General features: G+C 43.4%; 3 protein-coding genes across 6 annotated transcripts in view; 2 read left to right on the top strand and 1 right to left on the bottom strand.

Annotated features, from left to right (window-relative positions):
• Window positions 1-15,233, bottom strand: part of ANKRD27 (ankyrin repeat domain 27) — a 54,477-nt gene extending 39,244 nt beyond the window's left edge. For 3 of the 4 annotated variants that reach the window (XM_021540895.3, XM_085589470.1, XM_021540916.3), the window contains exon 1: window positions 15,091-15,233. The gene's annotated coding sequence lies outside the window, so the exon portion shown is untranslated. Of the gene's footprint in view, window positions 1-3,213; window positions 3,342-15,090 lie in introns of those variants that run through there. The other variant, XM_021540904.3, reaches the window with a different exon arrangement.
• RGS9BP (regulator of G protein signaling 9 binding protein) lies at window positions 3,386-7,712 on the top strand. Its single transcript, XM_021540936.4, has one exon. It carries the CDS (start codon window positions 3,794-3,796, stop codon window positions 4,505-4,507), a length of 714 nt encoding a protein of 237 aa, XP_021396611.1. The 5' UTR covers window positions 3,386-3,793; the 3' UTR covers window positions 4,508-7,712.
• Window positions 15,234-15,245: 12 nt separating the features above from the next.
• On the top strand, window positions 15,246-20,183 carry NUDT19 (nudix hydrolase 19). Its single transcript, XM_021541104.4, has 3 exons — window positions 15,246-15,962; window positions 17,740-17,947; window positions 19,006-20,183. Exons 1-3 carry the CDS (start codon window positions 15,273-15,275, stop codon window positions 19,230-19,232), a joined length of 1,125 nt encoding a protein of 374 aa, XP_021396779.3. The 5' UTR covers window positions 15,246-15,272; the 3' UTR covers window positions 19,233-20,183.
• Window positions 20,184-20,235: the final 52 nt, after the last annotated feature.

The following is a 20,235-nucleotide window of genomic DNA, read 5'->3' as shown; positions in this document are numbered from 1 at the left end:
CACAGGGCTGTACCAGATCTTTGTGCAGCTTCTTATGAGCCCCACCTCCAACTCCAGAGCTCAGCTCACTCAGGAGAAATGGTGAGAAGGTTCACCTTTTATATTTTAGCAGTGCATTTACACTATTGTTTGATGTGAGCACATCCTTACATGTCCTAGACTTGGGGGCTTGATTCTCCCCCATCACTTGTTCCTTTCCTCCAGAGGAAACACATTTCCATACATGTGGATCCTTCAACAGCCAAGCTTCCCACCTCTACCCAGTTACTTCAACATATTCAAACACATCTTGCTTGTCATCAGCCAAGCACCAGGAACAAACTGCATTCTCTTTTCACAACCGGGTAGACACAAGATTTCCAATTCTCACAGGTTTAGAAATCCACCAGAATGGCTTCAAAGAAGTTTCACTCCTTGGCTTGCCACTACTGAAGCTGCATTACACTCTCTGATGGGCAGCCCTGAGTTACTCCAAGCAAGCCCCCAGGAAGTGTAAGTGCTGTTCAGTGAACCATCAACAGTTACAAGGAACATTTAGAGGGAGACCATTAACAGCAAACACAAAGTTCCCACAACAGCTTCTCAACAGCATCAAACAAGGATGCTTCCTTCAAATACCAGGGAGCTGTATTTAAGGTTACCTCCCCCTCAGGCTCTCAGAGGTTTCTGCACTTTGGTACTTCACACCCCTTCTTTGGAGGGGAGCAGGGGGTTAAAATTCTTATGGAGTTGAAATACACAGAGGTTTCCTGAAGCCAAATCTTTTCATTCATTTAGGCAGCAGCGCAAGTGTAAGAAGGCTGGAAAACAATTCAGCAGGTAAGCTCTAAGGCAAGATAAGTTATTTTAACTACTACTGGTGTTACAATTACCACCCAATGCAACATGTAACAGCCAAAACTAATTAAGAGCTTTCTGGAAGTAAACATCATGATACAGAAATATCAGTCTAATATTCCCCTACAATATAAATTTAGATTCTTCCTATGGATTAAATGCTCTCACCACTACATACAAGCAAAAACCAAATCACAGAAGTCAAAGAATTCACAATTTATCAGTGATCAGGGAGAGGGAAGGAGTTGATGTCACATTTCAGTTTCACTGTATTTCATCCTTACTTCTTCATCTCTTACTGGCTTCAAACTTTGCCAAGCCATAGCAGTGTACAGACCAAACTTAGTACATGAGCTTACTCTAAAAGCAAGTCCCTCAGACAAGGCTTACCAATTATTAAAGCAAAACAAAACTGCATTTGCCTATATGCTACTTTAAAGTATTAAAATGAGGCTATAACATTTAATTAGTGATGTTCAAGATACATCATAGAATACTTTGCAAACACTGTTAAGAGTACTGCACAGGAAGAACACAATCGTTAACATCTACTGCAAGAAAGTCTTGCCACAGAACCAGGAAATATATTCTTTCTACTATTCTTTATGCTGCTTCCTAAGTCAGTTCTAAGGATTTTTACCTCCATCCTAATAGTTTTCCCAGGACAATATTTTGGCTAGACAGCATCTTGTTTGAAAGCAGTATCAAGATATGAATTTTCACAACATCGTACCTGACTGACAAACAACCGAATTTTAAGAGTTCCCATAATCTAAGCAAGTTGTATAACTGCATGCAGCTGAACTTAAATTAGAAGTAATCTAAATAACAGGCTCTTCCCATACGACACACCTAAAGATGTATTTAGGCATTACCTGATACAGATTATGATTGCTGCTACCTTCAGGTTTAAATAGTCACACTTCTGAATCGATCCTCCCTACCTCTCCTTCCCAGACACATTTGCAGAAGTGGTTTCTAGATTCTCGCATAACTTCAGTACTCTGTGGCAAAATTTAAAAATAGCTAAAACAGACACACAAATATGCATAATTTAGTCAGCAATAAGCTTAACACTTATGTCACATAGTACTCCAGCTTCAAACCCAGAGCTAATCCTTTTTCCACCTGACAATGATTAGGCAATTACAAGACTTCACTTACAATCAGATCAAAATCATCCTGTGTTTCTTTATTCCTACAAAGAAACAGGCATGACTGATTTGCTTCTTCTAGGCTACCAACATGCAAATTAACAGAGGTACTCATCTTAGCTGGCAGTAATTTGATAACCTACACAAAGTTAAGAGACCATTTCTTCCACAGGTAGCAAGTAGCCTGCAGCAGAAGCTGCACAGGTTTTGGAACTAGGGCCAAAAAGCAAGATAAAACATAAACAAAAAAAACCCGGTCAGTGGAGTCCAAGCTACCAAAATCTAGAAAGAGGAACATAGGCTAGACAAGACTCTTCAAGCTGGGCTCAGCAGCAGAAAGCCAGTCTGCCTGGACTCTGTTCCTCTTAGTAAATTATCTTGCTCATAACACACACTGCCCTGCAAAGGCAGTGATAAAAGATAAGAGAATGGGTCACGCTCCTCTTGTGGGACTCCTGTGGCTTCACAGCTTTTTCAGGCTAGTGTAGCATCACAAAAACCACTCAGCTCCCCACAAACGCTGGGCCATGAGTGGTAGTGTACGTTGTGACAAGCAAGCTCTCCAGAAGCCCACTTCAGCAGAAACACCAGGTGCTAGAGGCAGCAGAGCCCAGGTCACCGAGCGGCACTCGCATCACCTCCATCCCGCTGGCCGCACACACGAGCACGGCCTGGTGCCCGTCGGCGCTCACGTGCTGTACCCAGCACAGTGCCGAGGGCAGCCGCTGGAGCACGGCTTCTGACAGCGACAAGTGCCGTGTTTCCTGCCCTCCTGATGTGCCACGGCCTGACTGAGCCAAGTGCGGGTGCCCCGGCCCGCACGCCGGCCCTTCCTCCGGGTGACAGCAGCAGCGAGCTCCCTCCCCAGCCGGGTGCCGGCGCGTCTGAACACACGGGACAGCCGGGGGCCGGGCAAGCCCGACCCGCCACGCATCGTGGCGTTCACTGGGGCGAGGAGCGGCCCGGCCGCGGTCCGCACGGCGCGACCCCGCCGAAGGCTGAGCGGGCACGGCCCCGCCGCCGCCCAGGCCGCGCCGAGCGGCCCCGGGGCACGGCACGGCGGGCCGGGAGCGCTCCCTGCTCCCGCCTCGGCGGGACGGTCCCGGCGGGAGCCGCAGGCTGCCCGGGGCGGGAGCGCCACTCACACCGACACCATCGCCCCCCTGCTCCCCGGCCGCACAGCCGCTGCCGCCCGCCGCTCCGCGCCCCAGCCAAGCCCTACCGGGGTCCAGGGCGGGCCCGGCGCGGCCGCACGAAGCCAATGGCCGGGCAGAGACGGGAGGGAGCGGCGAAGAGCCGGGAGCACCGCGGGATCGCTGCCTGCGGAGGCGGAGCCTGCGAGGGCTTATAGGGCCGGGCCGGGCGCTCCCCCCATGTGACCGCGCGGGCGCCCAGCTGGGGCGAGTCAAGTGGCGGCGGCGGGGACCGCCGGCTGCCCGCCTGCCGCTCCCCAGAGCTTTAGCCTCGGCTTTTTTGATTTCTTTTTTTTTCCTCCTCCATCCTCGGCGCTTGGCACTTTTCAAACAGCAGCGCCCCGCTGAGCGCGGCGCGGACCGAGCCGCCCCGGTGGCGCTGCAGGCGGCGGTGGTGCCGGGAGCGATGCTGCCTGCCCGCCCGGGCTCGCCGCCGCCCGCCCGGGCTCCCGGAGCCGCCTGAGCGGTGCTGGATGCGGGCGCGACCCGGAGGCAGCGCTTGCCATGTGTGCTGGTAGCGCCCGGCTGTGGCAGCGCCCGCGGCCCGGCTCCGGGTAGGTCGGGGCGGCACCGGGCAGGGCGGCACCGGGCACGGCCCCCGCCGCCACCATGGTGAAGGAGGAGTGCAAGGCGCTGCTGGACGCGCTCAACAAGGTGACCGCCTGCTACCGGCACATGGTGCTGACCATCGGCGGCACCTCGGACTCCCAGAACCTGCGGGAGGAGCTCAAGAAAACCCGGCAGAAAGCTCAGGAGCTGGCGGTGGCCAACAGGAACAAGCTCACCACGGTCCTGAAGGACAAAACCGTGAGTAAGGAAGATAAAGCCGAGTTCGAGAGGCTATGGGTGATTTTCTCCACGTGCCTAGAGATCCTGGAGATCGATATGAGGAGGGCCCTGGAGCTGGGCCACGAGTTCCCGCTGAACGTCCCCAAAAAACACCTGATCCAGACGGGCATGAGCGGGGGAACCTCCGGCGTGGCCGCCCGCGCCATGAGCGTCCAGAACATGAAGTACGAGGCTGAGCACAACATAGACGTGGTGGATTTGAAAGACCTCGAGAACGAGATCAACCAGGTAGGAGAGATGATGTACGAGATGGAGATGAAGGTCAATGTCCCCCAGTGGACAGTAGAGGCTAAGCAAGACCCAGGGGCTGAACTGAAATCCACCATCAGTGTGGGTGCTTCCTCTATTGGCATGATCTCTGTGGAGGAAAATAAATCCTTCTGCGATATCAGCAAGGTTTTAGCTGGGATTATTTTCACTGCTGTGCTCATCATCGCTATTGTCCTGGCGGTGTGTGTGGTAAAACTGTCTTAGGGTGGTGCAAGCTCTGACACGAGCGACCCCTCTCAAGCCTGTCTCTGGAGTGTTTCATGCCTCACCTTCACTTCCAAAGTGTGTCACTTGGATGAGCTGAGAATTTTAAACGAGCACTTGAAAGAACAAAGCAGAACTTTTGCCTCTGAATATTCTAAAATGCACTATTTGTTTCTTCATGCTTTTTGAAGAAAAGAGATGCACAGAATAGAATGTCTTCGTTTACTGGACTTGTAACAGTTAAGAGAAGTATCAGGGTATTATCACTACTGGCTGTAACAGGGATTTGCCTGCTATTAATAGGTCACTATTCTCAGAAGCCTGTGGTTTTTGTTCTTCACTAGCTCTAGTGTTTGCTGCTGGTCACTGTTTACAGTATTGGAGGGTAACATAAATGTGATGGCTAACATGGGTGTTTTGTCTGACCAAATGAATAGAATACTTCTTTTTTTCCATCAAATACAAAATATATTTCTTGAGCAGAGGAAAGGGGTAAGGATGAAAACCCCAATTAAAGAATGTAACCAGCCTCTATTTTAAATAAGTTATGGTTGGGGAGGGGGGAGAAAATGGAACAACGTTTGATACCAAGTACTGTTTGTTAATTTAAACTGGATTGTACAGAACCCAGTTGCATGAATTGGCACAGTGTATGTAAATGACTAATCGCTTTCCAAATCCAAAGAGCAAAAAGGAAAAGTTGCATATTTAGAAAAATACTAGGAAGCCTCATGGTTTTCATTCACGTTTACCACTATGTTATCTTTCCCTGCCTCTGAAGCAGCAATTTGTACTCCGTGATAAACGATGAAAACAGCAGCAATCAATCTACCCACAGCAGATGCAGTAACATGGGAAAATAGATTTTAGCAAAGAGAAATGATGTTAAGTTAAAGCAGACTTTCCCAATGGGATCCCCTGTCCTGTTGACAGGCAGGGACTGATGCTTGTATATGTACAGCCACATTTCTGCAAGCTCCCAAATGGCAGAAATTCAGACAAAGCTAAAAATGTGTCTCAGTTTCATATCTCAGTCATGTCTGATTAATCATCTGGGAAACAGGAAGCCTTTAGGATTGGTCCCATTTGATAACGCTACAAATCTAGAAGGGAAATGCAACAGCATAAAACTTTCAAGTGCTTCCCTGTGGAATTGTCAACATTTAAATATAAAACTGTGGGAACAGACACTTACTTAGCAGAGAAGCTTTACAATGTTTTGTAAAAAGTATTTATGTGTTATAGTATTTATTATTTACTTCTGGAAATACCTTTTAGTGCTGTGAACACACACTGTCCTTTCAGGAATGCTTGGTACATGTGCTACAGTGCCATAGGTGTATGGGGCACTCCACAGCCAAATATAAAGACCCCAAAATGCTGGGAGTTTAAGAAATAATTTTTCTTCATTGATTATTACGGGAACATTATCCAAAGTAATAATCAGACATTTTTTGTGGACAGTCTTCATGCTTGTTAAGTAAAATTGACAACATGCATAAACACCTAATATTTTTTAGTATTTTTGAGTTAAGAACTAAACATACTTCAAAAAACTGCAGCAAACAGTTTATTCTTTAAAACTTAACTGGATTTATTGGGAGGGGAAATGTATTTGAATATGGTCACTTGTAGGTGAGGAAAAAAAAATAGTAAGCAGAGGCCTGAATTCAAAGCTATAGATTATCCTTACATTGAAGGATAGTGTGAGCTCTGCACATTGGTCCAGTCTAACTCCATTCTCTCAGGAATTCAGAGTGTTCCAAGACAACTCCACATTCCTTTCTGTTGTATTTCACTCATTCCATAGAGTATGTTTTTCATGCAGTTAATCTGTGTCTGTAGAGATCCCTGACAGCTGTCTAACAAAGCCTGGTCTGTATTTATCGGTGCTACAGTTCCAGCCTGCCTAGACAAGGTGTAATTGCTGAGTGTTCATTTAAATTCGATGATCCGCTTCACAATCACAATAAGTAAACATATTTAAGGAAAATACAGTAAAAGCTGCAGAAGACTGTACCTATTTGGATTGCCACCTGTTGTCATTAAGGACCTGTGAATGTTTTCACTTTTTGCATTCTCAGTTCACAGGAGGGTAGAGAAGCCATTGGGCTTTATTCTGTCCTTCCTGAAAACTCCATATACCTTGTGAAATCAGACCATTTAACCACATGTTCTCAAACCCCCAAGTCATGAATGCAAGTCTGTTTTCTGGTGGATACGTAAATGGTAACAATGACCACATTCATTATCTTTTATCTTGGTATCTTCCACATACCTAACCATAGATAAATAGTTTATCCATGCTTAGTGTAGAAGAATTTTTAAGAATAGGTCATCTTTGAAAGCAAGCCTCAGTGGGTTGGTAAATTGTAACTTTTCAGTCCAATACAGTTTTGGGTTTTTATTTGCATTTTTTAATAAATTCAAAGAATTCATATAAATAGCTTCTAAGTATGTAAGTCTTGCTTTATTATGAATATGCACACAATTACTATTTAAAGGATTTGCCTTGGGAAAAGAATTTTCAAATCTTAAGACAAAGCTGGCTGCAAATTCATTCATCATTAGTATGTTCCTAAAAATCTGTATCACCTAATATTTAGGCTATCTAAAATTAATAGATTAAGCAGAATTCTAACAGAGGATTGGCACTGTCTACATGGATAAAGTGCTGCCATTCGTCTCCTACACGTGTTTATTCCATGTGACAGAGTTTGGCACAACACTGCACAAAACCAAAACTAAATGAAACCACCATTGCCCAAAAGTACAGAGGCTTCCTTTAAATTAAGAAATAGAGATACACATTTGTAGTCTTCATTTTTTCCCCCTACTGGAATGCAACTGGAAGGAGACTGGAAGTGCTGCTTTGTAAGTGAAAAATGGGAATTCATACTTCAAAATACTCTGTATTGAAACAGCATGATGAAAAAGCACATACTCTCATGTTGATTGGTGAGAATGTAATTATAGTACAAAAGAAGATGGTCATTGCTTAATTAATATCAGTGTTGATCTACTTCAGCTCTTTTGTCTTTAGTCACAGAATACACATATTAAATTTGCTGTATACTAAAATCTTACTCCTGACTTGAATTACACTGGTTTTGCCTGTGCATGGGTTGTATTTTCTACACTTTGAATAATGCAAACCTGTTACTGTCACTATTTATTTAACTTAAAATAAAGTACTTCCTTATAACTTACTGGTTTGCTTGCAGCAGTAATTTAAACCAAACAAAATCTGCCAGAGCAAGTCCAGAGGAGGCCACAAAGTTGATCAGAGGGATAAAGCACCTCTGCTGCGAGGAAAGGCTGGGAGAATTGGGATTGTTCAGCCTGGAAAAGACAAACTTTGGGGTGACCTAGTTGTGCCCTTCCAGTGCCTGAAGGGAGCCTGCCAGAAAGATGAAGAGAGCCTGTTCACAAGGGATGGAGCCACAAAGGGAAATGGCTTCACACTGACACAGCTGGTTCTGATGAGATACTGGAAGAAATTGTTCCCTGTTAGGATGGTGAGGCCCTGGCACAAGTTGCCCAGAGCAGCTGTGGCTGCCCCATCCCTGGAAATGTTCCAAGGCTAGGTTGGACAGGGCTTGGTACAATCTGGTCTGGTGGAAGGTGTCCCTGCCCATGGCAGGGATTGAAACCAGATGATCTTTAAGGTCTCTTCCAACTCAAACCATTCTATGACTCTTTGAAAAGCTAGAGTATTAATATGGCTTATCTGTAGTAGGCTCTTCTAAGCTAAAGTTCCTGTTTCAAACACAGTAATAAAAGTAATGTGCTAAGCTCTCTCATTTTGTTGGCATTGTTAAACACAGCCCTCTCAAACTCCCAAAATTGAATAGTGATGTAGCATACACTGCCAGGGAAGCCACAGTCTGAAAAGCCAGGAAATATCTGCCTTGGGAAACAGCTACAAACAGGTGATTCTGCCTTCAGCACTGGTGGCAAGTACAGAACCATTGGTTTGGACAACCTGAAAACCAGACTAGACTGGACTAACAATTGGATTCTCCTTGTGTTAGGATCCAAACTCTGCCTCTTTCAGCCAGCAAACCTGGCATTTACTTTAGTAAAAGATTTACACAATCTAAGGAGTGTGAAACTTAGTCCTGTGGTATTGGTAGCAACAATGATCAACAGTTGTATCAAACCACCAGAACCGAGTCTGTTAAACACAGCAATATGTAATTTCATTCCAGGATTTCCAGCCTATCACCATAAAAACCCATTACACATTTATAGTTTAGGAACACAGGATCGTAATTAATGTGATTCTTCTGGTGTTGCAAACAATGTAACATGAAACTTTAGCACTATAAATATAAAATAAAATTAGTTTCAAAATTCTTCATGTAAGTATGAAAATATTTTTACAGTAATGCAATTATTTAAAACTGGACCAAATAACTGATGTAATTAGCTTTCAGATTAAAAATTAAACATGTGCTTATTGTTCATAGAGAGGATTGGTTACAGGCTTGTTTTTCCTTCTCTGGAAGGTTTGTGTTGTTTGTTTGCTTTCCACAAATACCTTCTATTTAAGTGCTAATGGAATTCCTAGTCAACATATTTACCCTTCACAGATTTTCATTATGTAAAAAGTCATTCAGTAAGACCAGTGGATTACAGATCTCTAAGTGCTTTCTCTCAATACGATTATGTAAGTCTTTTAATGCAGGAAGAGATCTGGACAAAATAGTTCACACGTGAGCAGCATTTGCTACAGTAAGTGTACAATAAAAGTGGGATTAGAAAATAATGTCTTTCATATAAAATTATCCACTTGTTTCAAAAAAAGGAAAGGAGATGGATGTATGTAGAAAATACCAAAGTTTGCTTTTTGTTATATGCAACAGCATCCCAATGCTAAACAACAGCTTCTCTATAAAAGAAGATAATATCTTACACCCAATGGGACAGAGGATATAAAATATTCCTGAGGGGAACTGACTCTATTCTCTTATTACCTCTTACAGAGTAACAGTAAAAATAGTTTGATTTGCTGCATGTTGTTATCCATTTTACAGAAGACAATCCTTGTCTCCCTCGGTTGCACACTACAAGTGACTTTCTCCTGGAAGAAGGCAGTCCCACGTGGCTGGATCCCATCACCCATCCTCACAGCTGGCTGCTGTGGTACTGGGTGCAGCTGGGATGTAGCTTTAGCAGCTGCCACTGCAGAACCTGTGCAAAGGTGAAAAGTCACAGGGCACTGAACCAGCACCAGGGCTCTGGTAGATCCTCTCAGCCAGGCAAGCACGAGTGTTCCATTGCTGGAAGCAATGTGACTGCAAACACAAATCCACAACCCCTCTGAAACTGCCACCCACACAGGCCACTTTCCAAATGCAATGATGTTCATTGCTCACTTCCAGTCATTTGTGAGACTATTTACTGTGATTTACCAGAGTGACAGAAACTGACTTCTCAGCCCTCCACAGGTGGGTTTTTGTTTTGTTCTTTCCTTGAATTGTATGTTTTATTTACACTGTATTGCATGACATTATTTATCATCTACTTAAATCTCCACCAAATTAAACAAATCCTCTGAAAGCTAGGTGTAATTCAGCTGCACAGAAATGGATTGAACAGCTGTGGTATAAATGTGGTCTGTTATCTTGATCATTTCCACTGTGTGTGAAATTGTCACTGGAGTCACTTGAGCAGTCAAGTCTGTCTCTCACATACAAATGTTGAAATAACACACACAGTTGAACTCACAGATGTGCCACAGCACTGAAAAAACACACAGCGAAAAAAAAATTACTTTAAAAATCATGGGACTTTTGAAATAATAATAAACCTTGTATCTTACAGTCATCTACAATTGTCTTGGGAAAAAAAAAATTAAATGCAATTCCTCTGTGTGATCCAGAAAAATCTATACAAAAATAGCATAAACTTTGGGAAAAAAAAAAAAACACAAGAAAGGGGAAATAAAAAAAAAAAAGACAAAAGAAAATACTTAACTATTTATACCATATAAAATGACTGACGACTGCCAGAGACAGCAAACATGATACTCCCTTAGCAACTTAATCTAATGTGCTAATTGCAGGTGTAACTTAAGAGATACACATTTGAATTCTGAGTCCTGGAAGGTGTGCTCCAAATGATTCCTCAAACAAGACACCAGCGCTCAGTCTGGCAAGAAAATACATGTGTGAAAACTAGTCACATAACTAAAAGGTGCAGAATTAGAATAATAATTTCCACTTCCATAAGACTGTAATCCATTTTGTGTCAGTTGGAAGTAGAACAGTTCCAGTTGTTAATACTATCCGTAACCTAGTTTTCTCATCTGCCTAATTTGTTGGAATATCATTTTGTATGAAGTTAACTGTTTTGTGGTTTTTATTTTTCTTTTTAGTCAATCTCTATAATGGTGTTATCATAAACCTGCATTTCCTAGATGTAACATTTATTCACAATTTGGAAATGATACTTGAAAACATATACAGTGAATAATCTATTTACTTTTCATATGAATTATTAAGTCTGCCTATTTGTTGCTATTATACGAGCTAAACAATCTAAAAGCTTTAGCATGTCATTTCGAAGTGACCTGGAGATATTTGACATACCATTAGAAATAGCTGGAGGCAATTAAAAGATGTGTAGATGGGGCACGTGGGGACATGGTTTAGTTGTGGACTTGGCATTGCTGGGCTCGTGGTTGGACTCAATGATCTTGGGGTTTTTTTCCAACCTAAATAACTCTGAGATTCTACAATACTGTACAATAAGCCAGTTCAAGAAGCAGTAGGCAAACCTAGTGAAATCTCTGCATTTTTTGATACTTGCAGTTGTCACGAATTATTATTGTAGACATTGCATCTGCATGGGGACAAAGATGCATCTAAGTTAAACCAAGAACTGACTTAGTATAATTATCTCCAACTCACAGGATACCATGTAAACTAAATGATGAAATATTGGTGGACCTTGTTTTTCATCTGAAATTAATGATTACAGTCGTGAGATTGCTAAGTAGGCTAATCACATACCAAAAAAAAAAAAAAAACCCAACAGAAAATTAATTTGAGAATAATTTCTACATATTTAGTGACTTCACTAAACTTTTTTTTTAAAACAAACATGTTTTTTTCTTGTAAGCAGTAACTGAACTGTAGAGAAAAATGTTAAAGTAATCTCTGCATTGCTGAAATGTGATTCCTGAAAGAATTATTATCAGTGCAATAATCTTATGGTATTTTATTTGATGTAACTTTTGCATCACTCAGAAGGGTTTATTTTTCAATACAACACAATCTGGTTTTGAAAACAACCTGAAATACAAAAGTATTAGGAGTCCATTAAATAAATTTAATGTTCTGGCATACAAGAAGCATGAAAGACAGCTGAATTCTTTAGTTTTAGCAAAAACACCTTTTTTTCTTTTTTTAATCATTTAATTTGGAGAGGACCTCTGACTCTTCAGCCTTCTGTTACATTTGACTGAGTGTCACACATGTATCTATCTATGGGAAGACTTCTCTCCACACTGAAGTGCCCTGTATTCCCAGCCCACAACTGGCCCTTGAAGCATCATGTCCTTGTGCTGGAATCCTTCCACACAGTAATGCAAACAACTGGTGTGCTTGGTTTAGGATTAGTGATAGATTTTATCTTTTTTTTATGAAATCACTCATAGAGCTATAGAATATGTAAGTACAAGTAAGATAAGCTCTGCATTCTAGCAGAATATATTGAAGAAAAAAATCATCTAAGTTGGAGATGAAGAAACATGCTCTATAGATAACCTTACATCTAATTTGCCTTTAACACTTTTTCTATATTCATGTGAGCTACCTCCAGCAGATCAGCTATAGCTTTGAGGAGGCAGATACACACTCTAAGAGCTGATCTTTTGCATTTCTTAGCAGGAACCTGGAAGGGGCAAAACATCACTTTGCATCCTTTATCTTTGCTCACAGAGTTTCTGAGTGCTCATTCTCAGAACCTCCTGCAACCTCCAGTCCTGTTAACTGGGTCAGGTAAAGACTCACACACTCCTGGAATTTCACGTGAGATGACTTCAGCTTTGCAGTGAATGGATACTGAACTGCTCTAAGACAATTCTGAAAACCAGTCAAAAAAACTGCCAGCAATAGGGTGAATCTGCTGACCCTTAGCTAAGGAATGGCACCTTCTTAACAGGTGACATATACTGCAAATGGAGTAGGTGAAAGAAAGTTTACTTTAGCTTGCAGGTGGCTGTCTTTGGGCCCAAAGAACTGCTCTGGATGCTGAGCTCAGTTCTAAACAGAACTGTAACCCCAGCCCTGGCATTCTCTGGGTGGCTGAGGCCACAGCACCATGACAGCCACACATCCCATTTCCACTGCCCTGCAGGAATGCCTACAGAGTTTAATACCAGTGGGTGCCAGTGAAACCAGGGGAGTTGTGATCAGAAGGATAAAGCAGCTCTGCCATGAGGAAAGGCTGAAAGAATTGGGATTGTTCAGCTGGAGAAGAGACAGCTTTGGGGTGACCTGCTTGTGCCCTTCCAGTGCCTGAAGGGAACCTGCCAGAAAGATGAAGAGAAACTATTTACAAGGGCCTGGAGTGACAGAGGGGAATGGCTTCATACTGACAGAGAATAGGTTTAGATTAATATTGGGAAGAAATCTTTCCCCATGAAGGTAATGAGGCATTGGCACAGGTGCCCAGAGCAGCTGTGGCTGCCCCTGGATCCCTGGAAGTGTCCAAGGCCAGGTTGGACAGGGCTTGGAGCAAGTTGGGATAGTGGAAGGTATCCCTGCCCATGGCAGAGGGGGAACCAGGTGATCTTTAAGGTCTCTCCCAACCCAGACCATTTTATGATCCTATGCTTTGTTTGCCAAGTTATCCCTGCTTTGCATACTAGCACTTGTGAGCCTTTACACTGTCCAAGATAAAAAAAAACAAAACAAATTAATATTACAGTTAGAAACTTAAGATAACACTATAATCATTGCTATTCTCTGACGCTAGATTTTCCTAGATATGTTCTGAAATTATGTTCCAGGGCTATCAGACACAGCATTTTTGTCATCCTAAGACAGTTTTGTATATGTGTGGGTATTATATATGATTTGAAAGTGACACCATTCATTATTGGTACATGAGCACTTTCTACTTAAAATGCCTTTATGCTAAAATTATCTGACATAATAGACCCTGTATCTTTTTGATCAGCCATCAAGTTCATTGGATGTTAAATCTTAAAAAACCTCAGTAGTTTATTAATATTTCACCAGTAAAGCAGCTTTTGGGCAAAGCACATTCCTAACAAGATGTATGCTTAATGCAGTGAAATAGTTAACTACACAAAGACTGAAAAACGAAAACAAATATCAAGACGAATGACATGATTTTAGATTCAAAGTACCTTAGTAGAAAACAACAAATTAATGAGCCTTGTGCTTCAACTGCCTAACGTGGTAATTACTGATGAGCAAAAATTATTAAATTAGTGAGGAAAAGGGCTGCTCAAGTTACAAGATATCATTGGTTTTGCTTGTATATTTGGTGATAAGCAAGGGAAGAAGAGGGAGGCAGGCTTGTCTATTGTCTGGCCATGCATTTTAGCAGCATCAGCTGGCTTGGCTGATCTGCTCTGCCCACTGCAGCCAGGCACCAGGGTAAGCTTATGGCCCAGCTGCGTCTGGGCACACCTCAAGGTCACTTTTGGATTTGTCAGTTGACATGAGCCAGCATCCCACTGCTTCAGCTGCTTCTAAACTTCATTTCAGTTCCAGTGACACACATGTCATAGGCATCAAGTACAAGCTCAAATATAACATCAAATTGAGATGTTGTCAGAGGCATGTACAGGTATGAGGGTATTTGCCAAATGCAGTCTGACAAGAGAAGGATTATGGATGGGAGAAGGATTTTCCCATGTTACATGTAAATACCATTGCCACAAACTTCTCAGCCTGTGTCATCAACTTCTTTCTGTTTAAATTTCTTACAGATTAAGGAAAATTGAGGAATCAATATCAATTAACAAAATAAAGTGCTTCCTAAAGGTTCAAAGAACCTTTCCAGGTTTTGGTACCTTGCTGAATATTTTTTTTTTTTTCAGGTAACAAGGTACTTAAAAACCTCAAAACAGAAGAGCTCTGTAACGATTAACTCAAACTCTACATACTCCTCCTGTTTGGAATGTACTAAAACATTCAAACAACTTGGCAAACATCACGTTTAACTACAGACCTAAAATGACTTTTGCTGTCAGCATGGCCTGCTGTGGAATTGAGATAAGGAGATTTCTGTGGGGCCAGCTGGCGGGTCAGCAGCAGCATTAGGCGCACAAATCCGAGTCCTCGGCTGCTGAGCCCGAGCTGGCTCCCGGGGCTGGAACTACGGACCCTTCCCCTGCGCCCCGAGGAAGCTCCTGGCCACTTACACCTTGTGGTGCTGTAAATACACTCCGTGCTGCGAGCCCCCGGGAAACGCCAGCCAGCCCAAGCCACCGCTTCCCAAGCCACTTAAAGCCATCGCCTCGTTTCTCCCGGCCATCGCTGCCTTAAACCCTCTGTATTTCCCTAAGCTTTCGCCCCCTGAGGACACCCGCGACTCACCGGCTTAGGGCAGAGGGGGGCTGAGGCATCCCGGCGCTGTCCCGCCTCCCGCGGGCCTCCCCCGGCGCGGCCCGCCCCGCTGCGGGCTGCAGTGGCTCCTCCGGGGGCGCAGGCGGCGGTGCCGCCGGCCGAGCGCGGCACCCCGGGAGCGCGGCTGCCCCGGCGCCCTCCGCCTCGCCAAGATGAACCCGCGGCTGCGGCACTGGCGGGAGGCGGCCACGCTGCTGCTGGCGGCGGGCACGCCGGGCCCGGGCCGGCCGCCGCGCTCGCCGCTCGGCCCCTTCGACTACGAGCTGCTGCTGCTGCGCCGGAGCTCCCGCAGCGGCTTCATGCCCGGCGCCCACGTGTTCCCGGGCGGGCTGGCGGAGCCGGCGGATTTCTCCGCCGAGTGGCTGGGGCTGCTGCCCGCCTCGCCGCACTGCGGGCTGGGCGCCGTGAAGCCGCCGCCGCCCGGCGGCAGCCGCGCCCCGCTCTTCGCCGCCGGCCGGGAGAGCCTGGGCTCGCCGCTGCCGGGTGAAGTCGCCTTCCGCATCTGCGCTCTCAGGGAGACCTTCGAGGAGGCGGGGATCCTGCTGCTGGTGCCGGGGCGCGGGCCGGCCCCGCCGCTGCCCGCCGAGCGCCTGCCGCCCGCCGCCGAGCTCGGGGAGTGGCGGCGGCGGGTGCGGGAGGACGCGTCCTGCTTCCTGCGGCTGTGCCGGCGCCTGGGCTGCGCGCCCAACATCTGGGCGCTGCATGAGTGGAGCAACTGGCTGACGCCCGTGGGCAGGGCCGGCCGCGGCGGCCGCCGCTATGACACGGCTTTCTACCTGTGCTGCCTGCCGGAGCGGCCGCCGCACGTCTCGCAGGACGACCAGGAGGTGACAGCCGTCCTGGTAAGAGGCGCCGGCGTGCCGCGATGCAGCACAGCCCGGCCGGGCGGGTGTTGCGATGGGAGCGGCAGCTCCTGCCCGAGCCCTTCTCCCACGGCCCCTGGCTCTGTCGAGACTGTGCCCTTGCACTTCGAACAGGGGTAAAATCATAGAATGGGAGGGGTTGGAATGGACCTTGAAGAAAATCGTGTCCCACCCCTGCCATGGGCAGGACACCCTCCACCCAGAGCAGGTTGCTCCAAGCTCCAAGTGTCCTGCGACCTGGCCTTGCACACTTCCAGAGATCCAGGGGTATCCACAGCTTTGGGCAACCTGCACCAGGGTCCCACCACCCTTACATTAAAAAAACTGCCTTCTAATATCTAATCTAAAAGTCCCCTCTTTCGATTTGTACCCATTGTACTCCTTGTCCTGTTACTGCAGTTCCTGACAAAGAATCCCTTTCCAGCTTCCCTGCAGTCCCCTCAGACACTGGACGGTGCTGTGAGGTCTCCACACAACTGTCTCTTCTCCAGAGCAATCCAAGCCCTCCCGATAAAGCTCCTTGAGACGTGAGGAAAGGGGAGGGAGGTTTTACCTGCACGGTGCCCCTTTCGCCTGGGCACCTGGAGCTGCCACCATCGCCACAGGTGCAGCTGCAGCAGCTGTCGGGAGAGGGATTTTTGTGAGGTGATTGTACATGATCCATGTCACATCAGACCCTTCTCACCGTGAATTACTGTCTCTTTCAAAGGCAGTTGACAAATACCATTTTTTTTACATTCATTCCTGCAGTATAGTGCAGGGTTGTCACATTTCCTCATTATTCTGGGAGACATGCATGTGGTATATCCAGGTATATTCCAGGACTGCATGAGATGCTTGTAGTTTTTCTTTCAGAGTTACTTGGAAGATTGTAAGTAATATGCAAACTTGTTGAAATAGTCTAGTAAAAATGTTGAAGTTATAACTTTTTTATTTTTTTTTTTATATGAGAGTGTAAAAGTAACAAACTTCATGAAGAAACTCTTAAGAGAGCTCAAGGTCAGGTACATTAGGGTCCTTGAGCTTTTCTAGGGATTCTGAAGTTTGATTACAAGTTAGAAGTAGATGAGAAACCAGACAGTTCTGTAAAAGCCTACCTAACAATGTTGGCATTACTGATGTTGCTATATTTATTTGTTTAAGAAATTTTGCTACAGAAATTTAAATTTCAGGTTTCAACCTGAAACCTGACTTTCAAGAGTTCATGTTGTAATTTTGTCAATAACAGTATAAATCTACTGCAAACAATTATGTACATATTATTAAAGTCACAATGTGAGATAAAATCAAGATTACCAATAGTTTAAACATGCAGAATTATGATGAATAGCTGGGTGTTCATGCTCTGAAAACAATACTTCTAAGAAGCAGATGTTTAGAGGTACTTCTAAAGCTCAAAGCATCAGTGGCAACCTCTGGTAATAGTAAGTTTAATGTTTTCTGTTGGTTTCAGTAAACTATTCTGTCATGCCCCTAAAACAAATGCCAGTTTTTAATCCTGGCATGTCTGTATGTAAAATATTTTTTTTTTTAATTGGGAAAAAAAAGAGTAATTTTTATCGCTTGTTTTTCAATTTTAAGAATCTTTGTTATTACTTTGGTGCAGTTTATACATGGTTTTTATTGTGTTCAGAAGATACTCTCTGTTGCAAGCTCCTTTGCTGCATAGACTTCCTTGCTAAATGACTTTTCAGTTTATTCAGACTTTCTATCCGCTGCTGAAACTATTATTTCAAGACTTGTTTTCATCTTCCAGTGGTCGTCACCTCCCGAAGCCATCGAACGGTTTAAGTCTCAAGAGATCTGGTTTCCCCCACCTCAGTTTTATGAATTCTGCAGGCTGTGCAACTTCCCTTCCCTCAAAGAGCTGCAGCAGTTCAGCTCCGCACGTGCTCTGGAGGGCTGTGAGCGCTGGATGCCCGTGATGCTGAATGCTGCAGATGGATTCATCCAGCTGCTGCCGGGTAAGGACACACTGGAGGTTTCCCTTAAATACACAGCATCTCCTGAATGCTGTGTGCTGAAGCCATATGACATAAACCATCCTTAACTGTAAGGAAAATACTCCTCTAAGTCAAGTTAGTGCATGCTGTTTCCACTTTGTTTGCTACAGTTGTGACAGTGGCTGCAGTCAGAGACAAGCCAGGACATTACACAGCACAGTTATTTCTTAGTTACTCATTATCTCATTGTTTCACCATTGTCATCATATGTGTATTTGTGAAGAAATTGTACTCCTCTGTACATTTCAGCTTTGTGTAACCTGAAGAATGTTTAAAAACTCCTTCTGTTTAGTCCTTTTCAGTGGGAATTCTCCTTTACTTCAGGTGTTATTTTGTGAGAAGCACAGCTGCAGTATCACAACTCCCAGCTGCAGTGATAAAGCACTGGACTAAAACTATACACTCAGCCATCTTCCTCCTGCCCTTTCTTCTACTTAAGTCTCCCCCATTTCATAATCATGTACATGCAGTGTTAAGAAAAACTGCATATACTATTTATTATTTTCTGCTTTCTAAGTTTGTTGTTCATTATGCTTTCCTTTTTTTTTCTTTTGGTCACAATTGACCTCTAGGATTTCTATATTTGTGTTTTATTGTCAGTCTTGCACAAGAGCATAATGCCTTAACATTGCAAAGTGTTTATTTCCTTCAACAAAATAGATCAAAATACATTTCTTTTCTTAGTCTGTCTTTATAGACGTGAAGAAGTGCTTGTCCTGTGCTCCTCCTATTATATACACTCGTGTCTGCCCAGGCTGTCATTACAGCATATTAATAGCATATTATCAGGAGCTCTGGAACATTCAGTGTGCACTGCAGCATCACTGACGTATTTCACAAATGTATGGCTCTATCTTTAAATATGAAGATTTTTAGAGTCAGTTTACTTTTGCATTGCAAAACACATTTCCACTGATTTACATGTCTGATAAATGTTAAGAAATTGCCAGTGTCACTGAATGAAAAGGCTGAACAATAGTGTTGGCAATCTATAACTAAATCTTTTTTCCTACCCGCAGGAGATGAGTTATATCCGGAAGATCCAGATTATACTGGAGAAAAGAAAATTGTTATGTCAACAGATAAGAAGGTTGAAGATCTCATGAAAGAGGGTGGGATATTTCACAGGATAGTAATAAAAGACATCAACAATCTTGCTGTCTATGTTAATATTCAAGCAAAATATAAGCATATAAATCCACTGATGATAAAGTGTGATAATTCAAATTACAATAGTAGATTATAATATGTCTTTGGTTTAAATCTAGAATATTTTTAATTGCATATATGCTCACTGTGGTTTTAAGTGCTTTTTAACTGTTGCCAAATAGTAATGAAAATATTTCTCTGTCCTACCAAAGTATTATGTCTGTATGTATGTGTGGTGTCACATCCTTGTGTATCTAATCTCTTGAGTCTTTAAAAAGAGCAGTTGCGCTGCTTTGGGTCACAGAGATCCTCTTCTCACTGAAAATTTAAATATATGTTATGTTCAGAACAGAGAAGAGTTGAAGGATTCCTTTACTATGCTTCCCAAAGTTACCTGCTAGGTAACTGCAATGTGTGTCTAGAAATGGATAAAATCTCCCATTACATATTTGTTGACATTTTCCACTCTATTCTCTTTTTTAATTTGGGGACAAGAAATGGATGTATAGATATAAATATAGATGTGTACATAAATTAACTATAATGCACTTTTTAAAATAATATTATAAAGTAAATTTTTATATTTGATATACTTAAATTATTTCTACTAATGGTAATAATTCAAAAATATAATTTTCAAAGGTAGACCTAATTTAGAGGAAGTCTTCTATGGAATCGAGTGCATTCTTTTTATCAATATATTTTTTATCTTCAACTTGTAAGCAATTAAAAAAAAAAAAGTTTAATTTTTTAGCTCCAAAAAGATTATCAACAACTTAAGGGAATAATATTCCTCCTTGATATATCCACTTTTATATTTTAACATGCCACTTTTTGTTTCTTAACTACTTTACTAATATAACTGAGATTTAAGAACTTCAGAGGAAAGATGGTTGCTTAATTTTTGGGTTGAATTTTTGTTTGATTGGATTTGCCTTTTCTTTTGTGGAATAAGTGGAGTCGGTGGAGCAGTTTTGTAAATTTTTTATCTGGAAGGAGAATGAATGATAACTTCAGCTTAATCAGTAAAGTTGTTCAGAAAACTTTGTTCCAGCTTTTGTTCTGTTTCAATTAAAACCTGTTGCTACAATTAGCTAAAT

Source organism: Lonchura striata, chromosome 11 (assembly GCF_050655825.1).
Source record: "Lonchura striata isolate lonStrDom1 chromosome 11, ASM5065582v1, whole genome shotgun sequence".
NCBI lineage: Eukaryota > Metazoa > Chordata > Aves > Passeriformes > Estrildidae > Lonchura > Lonchura striata.
This window is presented reverse-complemented; position numbering and strand designations above follow the sequence as displayed.

Bases quoted from the DNA above. Each gene is read 5' to 3' on its own strand.
- RGS9BP (XM_021540936.4), top strand. From the start codon at position 3,794: ATGGTGAAGGAGGAGTGCAAGGCGCTGCTGGACGCGCTCAACAAGGTG.
- NUDT19 (XM_021541104.4), top strand. From the start codon at position 15,273: ATGAACCCGCGGCTGCGGCACTGGCGGGAGGCGGCCACGCTGCTGCTG. The intron at 15,963-17,739 runs GTAAGAGGCGCC...TTCATCTTCCAG, and splicing joins AGGAGGTGACAGCCGTCCTG to TGGTCGTCACCTCCCGAAGC. The intron at 17,948-19,005 runs GTAAGGACACAC...TCCTACCCGCAG, and splicing joins ATTCATCCAGCTGCTGCCGG to GAGATGAGTTATATCCGGAA.